Here is a 9,313-nt window from a genome sequence, read left to right on the forward strand (position 1 = left end):
AAGGCCCAGCAGAGGTTATACTTTCTTCGCCAGTTGAGGAAGTTCAACCTGCCACAGGAGCTGCTGATGCAGTTCTACTCTGCAGTCATCGAGTCTGTCCTCTGCACTTCTAAAACTGTCTGGTTCGGCTCAGCTACAAAATCAGACCTCAGAAGATTACAGCGGATAGTCTGGACTGCTGGAAGAATCATCGGCGCACCCCCCCACCCCCCACTCTCCAAGAACTGTACTCGTCCAGAGAGCGTAAAAGTGTTGGCAAAATCATTCTAGACCCCTCACATCCAGGCCACTTCCTCTTCGAACCCTTGCCATCTGGCTGGCGCTACAGAGCACTGAGCACCAGGACAGCCAGGCACAAGAAAAGTTTCTTTCCTCAGGCCATTTACCTCATGAATGGCAAAATGCCCCCTAGGGAGTAAACCAGTGCAATACACAAGCTATTTATATTTATAATTTTATCTATTTATCACATCATATCTCTTACTCACATTCCCTTGCATTTGTATATAACATACCTGTACATATATATAATGTCTAGTGTCTATTTTGTATATGGTGTACTTTATAGTTTATATATTTTTATCTTTTATTCACTTATTCTATTTTTTTATTATCTGTGTCTTGTCACTGTCATTCTGTCTGTCCTGTGGAAGTTTTGTCACCAGAACAAATTCCTTGTATGTGTGAACATACTTGGCAATAAAGCTCGTTCTGATTCTGATTCTGAATAAGGTGTGTGGGCTAATAACACTACATAGTATCCATTGGAAGTTGCTTTGGAGAAAAGTGTCTGCTAAGTGAATAAATGTAATGTAAATGTTAATAAAAATGTCAAGAATCTGACGATATCGATGGGTCGCAGACTTGCTTCAGCTGTTCTATGGAGGTGGTGTGTAATGTATTCGTTCCAGTTTGTGCTCAGCTGAAACTGTGGGGACTAAACACAAAAATAACATTGTTCCAACATGGTTTAACCTGTATAAAACCATTACCCTGTCTGTTATAAAAGCTGGAATTCTGTACTTTACTACCGTACTGGTCTTTTGCCCAAATATAAATTTGCTGAGTATCCAACAAAAAGAACCAATTTTACTTCACTGCCCCAATAATTAACTTATTACCGTATAAACACAAAGAATTCGGTCAATTTGTGCAGCTCCCTGTATTACCATGTTTACAGTAGTCGACCATCCTGGCCTATATTCTGGCTTTCACCGAGTCTCCATAACTTAAGAAATAATATGAAACTTAGATTTATACAAGTAAAGATATGAATAACAACGTACTTGCTAGGTAAATTCTACACGTCTACATTTCCATTGAAATCAATTACGTTTAAAAGGTATATGTTGAATGTCAAATAATATCAAATTGAACCACTTTTTGCAAAAAAAAAGATCCATGATGATGATGATGATGGCATGGTGGTAACCTCAACCTGCACTAATTTTCTGCACTGGTAATGGAGACCCGACTGTTAACTGCTGCTTAGAAAAATCGGAAGAGGTCTTGCACTTCCGACGTACCGACAGGTTAAATGTTTTGGATTTCTCTGAAATCTCCTTCAGGAGTCCTTCCTTGCCATTCAGCCAGTAGAACGAAGTTTGAAGAAAGAAGTTTTTCACTACATGTCCCATAAGACAGAGAAAAAGAAACTACTTCCGTCCGTTCCCGTGTCTTTGGACCCAGTTCACCAATCAGCATATTCCGAATAGCCCTCCATGAGCGGTTTCCAGGAAATGATGTTTACCGGAATTTCGACCGTACCCCACGTGAACCGTATCGAACCACGCGCATGAGACTAACCGGCAGGGCTGGCATAACGTCACAGAGCAGCCGAAAGACATAGCTGGAGTAGCAGGACAGGCGTAAGGCCGAGCGAAGCTGAAGGTGAGAATGGCTGTAGCGACTTTTAACTGGAAGGAGTTTGTAGAAAGGTGATGGATACGTCTTCGGTTGTATTGAATATAGTTAAATTGCCTGGTGGGAAAGCTGAGTACTGCTACTAAGTTGAGAGAACTCGGCGGGCTCTAGGGCCTGGTGGGCGTTGGAGGCTTTATCCGCCGCGTACTTACTGAGCACAGACGGAGCCGGGGAAGAGGCTTCCTGTCTCGTGTGTATGAGGTGGGCCGCGCTCGGCCTTTGTGCTGCTTGTCGTTGGTTAATAATGAGTGTCTGTGTGTAGCACATGTTTGTTTCGTTAACGACAAGTTGCTATGACAGAAAATAAAAACTTCGTTTAAAATACTTTTCAGGTGCTGAACCGATTAGAAGAAAGATGGCGGACGACCCGAGTGCGGCGGACAGAAATGTGGAGATATGGAAGATTAAGAAACTGATCAAAAGTCTTGAAGCTGCTCGGGGGTAAGAAAAGAAAAAAGCGGGAATTGACGAGGCAGCGCGCGAGGCCACGATTGATTGGGGCCGCCCGAGTCGGTGGTATTCTGAGGAGGCCGAGTCAGTCAGTGTTCGGAGGGGGAGCCGGACTGGAGTCCGGGACCAGGCCGGAGTGCTTATTTTTTTACTGTTAATAATATGTTGAATAAAAATTTTAAGACCACAGTGGCCTTTAGAAAGGGTCAAGACAAGTGTCAGTTGTGAACCTCTTGTCTTGCCCGATCCAGCACATGATGAAGCTTCTGTTCTGTTCGGACTGCAGCTCGATGGTTGTGTACATCATCATGATCATGTCGTTACACATACAGTCACGGTAAATAAGCAGATATTATAACTGAGTCAGTCTCCTCTGAAGTTCTGTTGAGATATAAAACGAGTTTAGCCGCTGACAGTGTTGTTACGTTTCCTTTGCTGTGCTCCCGGCTTATTTCTACCGCGCCCTGAGAGAAACGAGCACTTTCTTGCTTGAATATAGAGCCACGTATGTCGTGTGTGTGTCTGTTTCGCAGCGTCAGTCAGTGTTTGCGGTCTGGTCGTGTGCCTCCGGCTGTGTGTTTTTCAGGACTGTCGCTCCGTTATGGATACGGTGAGCCCTTCAGAGCTTCATCTTCAGTCCTTCCCTCAAGGACAGCCGTCATGCGGCTCCGCCTTTGTGTGGTTAAAAACGCGCAGATTTTCCACCTGTTACTGGTTCACTTTAGTGTTTAGCCAACACTGACTGGCCACGTGAGTCATCCTGTATTGACTGGGATGGGGGAGACCTGTTGTTTGCTGTCAACTGCTTTTCAGTCCCAGCAGTTTCCAGATTTGTAGTCTGACATTTTTATACTGCTCAAGATGTTTAGGTTGTTTCAGGCTGGATTTCTTTGTACAGAACTGCGCACTGGAATTGTTCTTCCCCTCACGCTTGGCTTAGTTTTACTGTAAACGCTTAAGCCCCCATCCACTCCCACCTGTCTAATCCTTACACAGTCACATAGTGGCATGGGCAGCAGGTAGCATATGGCATAGTGGCTAGAACCATCGTCTTGCAGTTGGAAGAACCAGGATTTGAATCCTACTTCCACTCCTGAGCAAAGTTCTAACTCTGAATTGTGCCAGTATAAATGATTCAACTGTATAAATGGATAAACAAATCTGAGTAACGTTGTATGTAAACGTAACGTTAAGTCACCTTGAACAAAACTGGCAGTTAATTGAGTAAATGTAGATGTACAGTCTTGTGACTGGTGAGTGGCTGGTTCAGTGAGTGACTTAAGCATAACTGCCTGTGGTTCTTTAAGTGTGTCTGCTGCTGTGTGTGTGTGGAATATTTAAACAAAAAAAAAAAAACTGACTTCTGTGTTTTTTTGTTGGTGTGAGTTTTTGATATAACCCATAATCTCTTGCTTTCCTCTAGAAATGGCACCAGCATGATCTCCCTGATAATCCCTCCCAAAGATCAGATCTCTCGTGTGGCAAAGATGTTGGCTGATGAGTTTGGCACAGCCTCCAACATCAAGAGTCGGGTCAATCGGCTATCTGTGCTGGGCGCTATCACTTCTGTACAACAAAGACTTAAGCTTTATAATAAAGGTGGGTGTGCGTGCCAAGCAGTAGCACAGAGTACTCTTATTGTCTTCATGGCTGGACTGCTGTATAACCATTATGGTCTTCCAGTCTGACATTGACTGAACCCATGTTTCAGGTTTATATACAAAAGTGTGTCCCCTCCCCATTCAGCCTTGCACCCTGTGTTGCCGGGTCAGGCTCCGGTTCGCTGCGACCCCGCTGATGACAAGCATTGTAGACATGTGTGTGTTTAGTTCCTGTCAAGGCCTTGTTGTAGTCCCTTTCAACAAAATGGTTAACCCTAGATTGTGACATTGATATATTCTGCACTTCTATATGTAAACTAAGTTTTGATCCAGTGTCAGCCAAAGAACAAAGTGGTAGTTTTGGTCCTGAAGATATTCTACTGTACATCCCCCCCCCCCCTTCACAACTGTTAATGTGTAGCTGTATCTCTGGGTTGGGTTTGTGGTGTTCCAAGCCTTTTTGATTGACTGTATGTTACAGTTCCCCCAAATGGCCTGGTGGTATACTGTGGGACCATTGTGACTGAGGAGGGCAAGGAGAAGAAAGTCAATATTGACTTTGAGCCTTTTAAACCCATCAACACCTCCTTGTATCTCTGTGACAACAAGTTTCACACTGAGGTAAAGATAAGCTGTACTTAGGCTTCTTAGGAATGTGTCATTGCTTACAGGTGTAAATCATAAGTTGATTTAATAGCTTGAAAATCCTTCCAAAAACTCCTATTAGAAGACTATAACAGGTCCTTTTTGCTCATCATACATCTGTACAATGAGCTATGTTCCTGTTTTAGTTGCACTGCTGCTGTAACTGTTTTCCCACACTTACATCCCTCTGTCCTTATTTCTGTCCTCCACTCCCTTGCCCCCACTGTTTTCACAGGCCCTTACAGCTTTGCTCTCAGATGACAGCAAGTTTGGTTTCATAGTGATTGACGGGAGTGGTGCCCTGTTTGGCACATTGCAGGGCAACACCAGGGAGGTGCTACACAAATTTACTGTGGACCTGCCCAAAAAGCATGGTAATCCCACCCCTTCTCAGCTACACACCCTCAAACACACGCTTACCCCCATGTGACAGTGGATATTCGGATAGTCAAGGTGAAGATGAGTTTCTTTCTCTTAGGACGAGGAGGTCAGTCTGCGCTGCGTTTCGCTCGGTTAAGGATGGAGAAGAGACACAACTATGTGCGCAAGGTGGCTGAGACAGCTGTGCAACTCTTTGTATCCAACGACAAGGTCAACGTGGCTGGCATGGTTCTGGCTGGGTCAGCAGACTTCAAAACTGAACTCAGCCAGTCGGACATGTTTGACCCGGTCAGTGCTATGGAGAAAAACTGTAGCTGCTTCATTGACTCTGCATCAGTTTGGAGGTTTCACGATGGTGATATAGATCATTTCTGAATGTGGTACTGCTTGATGGATGTATTGCTGTTGATGTGTTGGCTGGTATTGTCTGTTCAGAGGCTGCAAGCCAAAGTATTGAAGCTGGTGGACATTTCGTATGGAGGAGAAAATGGATTTAACCAGGCCATTGAGCTGTCCGCAGAGGTGCTGTCCAACGTCAAGTTCATCCAGGAGAAGAAGCTGATAGGTATCGTATTTCCTCTCAGGCAACCTTTTGTTCAGGTTTTTTTTATTGCCTCATAAATGTTACTGCAGGTTGTGTTCATACGCGTTAAATAGTAAACAATCTGGAGTCATGGCTACGAATGCTCTAAGCTGGTTAAGAACTGACTGTTAGGTTTCATCACTGGGTGACAAATGCCCTTCAAATTCTTGCCCCATCCCTCAGGACGTTACTTTGATGAGATCAGCCAGGACACGGGAAAATACTGCTTTGGTGTGGAGGACACTCTGAAGGCCTTGGAGATGGGTGCTGTGGAGATCCTCATAGTCTATGAAAACCTGGATACCATGCGCTATGTCCTGCGCTGCCATGGTGCCGAGGGCAATATGTCTGAGAACGGTAAGTTGCATGCCTTTCATACTGTTTGTGCTTGATAGTTAAAACATGGCTACATATATGGGAATACAGTAATGGGGGTAAAAAGTTACACAAATTAATCTTGTAATGGGGTTTTGTGTATCGATTGAAAATTACTTTATTAAATTTGTGCAGTGTGGTGCAATTAATATGGACTTTTGCCCTTAAGGTTTAGTTCAGTTTCTACTCTTATGCTGTAGTGACCTTGAACTGAGATGCTATGAAAATGAGTAACATTTTAAATTTCTTTGGTAAACTGTCAGCTATGTAACAGATATATCTTTGCACCAAGTTAAAAGTTGTGGTATAATGAGTAGCTCTGGTTCTTCACTCTTCCTTGGCTATGGGCTTGGACCTGGGTTTGTAAGTGGCTTTGAAACGCATGTTTGTATTGGTTTCCTCCCATATTTCCAACACACTTTTCAGGTGATTTAGAGAATTTACTTTGCCTTTAGTATGGGTATGTGTTACAAGCAGCATCTTTGAATACACTACAAAAGGCATGTGTCCCATCTAAGATGTACCCTGCTTTAGGCCCTAGAATAGGCTCCCAGTGACTACCTTGACTCTAAATCGGATAAGCAGTCACTGGTAATGGATGAGTGATTAATAAAAGAATTTATGTGATGTAGATGTTTGAATGTGGCTCTCTTTCCTTCATCTTTATATGCCTCAGATGAAAAGATACTGTACTTAACGCCGGAGCAAGAGAAAGACAAATCTCACTTCACAGACAAAGAGGTGAGAATATCTTCACTGCAGGAAATCCATTTAACCAGATTTTAGGGACAGATAGTTCAGAAAAGTGGTCTGTCTTCAATAGCAGAATAGCACGTCAGATTGTGAAACAGCTGACTGAGCTTTTTGTCCACATTCTGATTGTGTTATATTCATAGCTATGTCCAGGCTATTGTGCTGCAATGTTCATTGGAAAATTTCTCAAGGGCATATGGTGTGTGCAGTGGTAATAAAGGGTGTAGTGATAAAATTCTGTGTCTTTCTGATCTGTGTAGACAGGCCAGGAGCATGAACTGATAGAGAGCATGCCACTGCTGGAGTGGTTTGCCAATAACTACAAGAAATTTGGTGCTACATTGGAGATCGTCACAGACAAGAGCCAGGAGGGGTCGCAGTTTGTAAAGGGCTTTGGTGGTATTGGAGGTGAGTTTCTATTGGAGGTGGTGTTTTATTTTATCCAGGATCTCTTTCTTATCAAGCTGATGTCTTTCATCTGTATATTTCATAGCCAGCCGTAGTCCTTCTTGGTGATAAACTTCTCTCTCCCTTTCTGCTTCCTTGGCAGGGATCCTACGCTACCGGGTGGATTTCCAGGGCATGGAATACCAGGGGGATGATGACGAGTTCTTTGATTTGGATGACTACTAGGTAGTCCAGACTGATGTGAGGAGAAAAAGAAATAATGAATGGCTACTTCCTTTCCCTTTCTTCAACCCCCCCTCAAGAAAGTATGAGGGAGGAAAATGACAAGAGGGAGTGAGGAAGGGAAAATATCACAAAAACATACATAAATGTATCCCTGCCTTAGAACAGAGTGGTTCCATCTCCTGGGTGGATATACCTGTTTAGATTTTTTTTCCTTCATAAATTAATGCATTGATCCGATAGCAATGCCATAGCCTCCTCTGCCCTGCCCGCACTACTTTTGGACTCACTTTTGTTTCTTTTTTTCTCCATTTTCCTTGCTTCCCTTACCCTTTTTTTATTGACATCAGCTACTGTTGTATTTTATTCAAGTTTCTAGTCTTTTTTTTTTTTTATTTTTATTTTTTTTAACCTGAGTTTCTGTAGAAAGCGGGCAAAAAATGTATTAAATTTGAACTGCTGAATACAACCCCTCCATAGTCTGGTCCAGCCTCACATTTCGTCCACTCTGGGTCTTTAATTCTCATATTCTGCTGTGGCCTGCACTGCCTTTGTCTAGCTTTTTTTAGTCCTACAAGGGGGGAGGGGGGGGCAGGCCTTACAGAGCTGGCCCATAGGCTGGCCCCTTCATGTTTTCTACAGTGTGTGAATGGCATTGGTCACCATATCTTTATCTCGGCATATTAGTGAGTACTCAGCTACATCTCCAGAATTTTTTTTTTTTTGTGTGTGTGCAGCTGTCCTTGCATTATGTGCTGTGGTCTGGGCAGGGAGGTGTTTTTAAATGAGCCTAATTAATATATATATATATATATAATGTGTGCGTGCGTGTGAGAGAGAGAGAGAGAGAGAGAGAGAAACTGAGACTACTGTGGCTGTGAGGACTTTGGTAAGTCTGTCTCTCAGGGCATCTACTGGATGTTCAGCCAAGCTGTCTCAGCCTTTACCAGATAAACACCCATTTTCACCCCATTGAGAGACAAAAGCAAATAAATGAGTTGGCCCTGCACTGGTCCTTACCAGTAGAAGGTACATTGTATGAATTGAATTTATACACATTTATATCTATGGATAGGAAAAAAAAAATACAGGAATTGAATGGAAGAGCAGATAAACTGGACTGGGAAATTTGGGGGTCTCTATTATTGACAAATGTTTAGCCACCATAGCAACACTTGTTGTTTTGACCATGGCCTGGTCTGGTTGTCCCATGACATTAGTTCTGAAGCTTAGGGGCAGGTGAAATGGGGTAGGAAAAGGCAGTGCGCTTGAAGCAGGTGTCTATTGGGCATACAACTTGGGCTGTTTACTCCATCTGTGGAAGAGGGCAAAGTGTACTTGTGTGTTGAGATGTACACCGATTTTTAAGTGTTCAGCTCTACACAATTTGGAGTCACTCCAGATACAGTACATCTATTTAAACCATGTCTGTTGCCGTGTCCACCGAGGATGAATATTTATTTGCCTTGTTTACCGTGTCTTGTTTAATTTGATTGGTGGGCTGAAAGATAAGTGAATCACATTAGTAAGTTATGCTTTACTTGTGTTACTTGGGGAGGTGTGGAAATATGAGGCCTGGGAAATGAAGGATGCTGTTTCAATAGTAGCCCACCAATGTGGCAAGTCCCTGTGGTCTCCTCATGTGTCAGCTGTCCTCCCTGTGTGTCTAGGTGTAGCTCCATTTGGGTGAGCTACCCTTGCTGTTATAAACCATGCTTTACTTTGTCAGTCATTCAGGGAATAGATTTCTCTGCCATGACAACAGAAGCACAGCCTCTTTAAAGCATTTGAGTGTTTTGGTAACTTCTTGCCACCTTCTTGGAGACTTTGTCATGAGGGCTCATTGAGGTTGTAGGGATTGTGTGCAAATGAGCCTCCTCAGTCTGTTAGAGACGCTATTTGGGATGGCCTGGCCTCTGTCCTTTGTCATTTGGTTGCTCTGATAACCTAGACCGATAGAATGATCAGTGTC

General features: G+C 43.3%; 1 protein-coding gene across 2 annotated transcripts; it reads left to right on the plus strand.

Annotated features, from left to right (window-relative positions):
- Window positions 1-1,770: 1,770 nt before the first annotated feature.
- Window positions 1,771-7,686, plus strand: LOC108934054 (eukaryotic peptide chain release factor subunit 1). Of its 2 annotated transcripts, none has more exons than XM_018751541.2 (11): window positions 1,771-1,890; window positions 2,256-2,364; window positions 3,797-3,972; window positions 4,456-4,595; window positions 4,855-4,993; window positions 5,098-5,288; window positions 5,436-5,565; window positions 5,767-5,940; window positions 6,635-6,699; window positions 6,972-7,119; window positions 7,262-7,686. In XM_018751541.2, the coding sequence occupies exons 2-11, from the start codon at window positions 2,279-2,281 to the stop codon at window positions 7,342-7,344; spliced, it is 1,332 nt and encodes a 443-aa protein (XP_018607057.1). In that variant the 5' UTR covers window positions 1,771-1,890; window positions 2,256-2,278; the 3' UTR covers window positions 7,345-7,686. The 2 variants fall into 2 exon arrangements, with proteins under 2 accessions (XP_018607057.1, XP_018607058.1); XM_018751542.2 differs by lacking the exon at window positions 1,771-1,890 and adding an exon at window positions 2,054-2,124.
- Window positions 7,687-9,313: the final 1,627 nt, after the last annotated feature.

Source organism: Scleropages formosus, chromosome 4, assembly GCF_900964775.1.
Source record: "Scleropages formosus chromosome 4, fSclFor1.1, whole genome shotgun sequence".
In the NCBI taxonomy this organism is placed as follows: domain Eukaryota; kingdom Metazoa; phylum Chordata; class Actinopteri; order Osteoglossiformes; family Osteoglossidae; genus Scleropages; species Scleropages formosus.

Bases quoted from the DNA above. Each gene is read 5' to 3' on its own strand.
- LOC108934054 (XM_018751541.2), top strand. From the start codon at position 2,279: ATGGCGGACGACCCGAGTGCGGCGGACAGAAATGTGGAGATATGGAAG. The intron at 6,700-6,971 runs GTGAGAATATCT...TGATCTGTGTAG, and splicing joins CTCACTTCACAGACAAAGAG to ACAGGCCAGGAGCATGAACT. The intron at 7,120-7,261 runs GTGAGTTTCTAT...CTTCCTTGGCAG, and splicing joins GGGCTTTGGTGGTATTGGAG to GGATCCTACGCTACCGGGTG.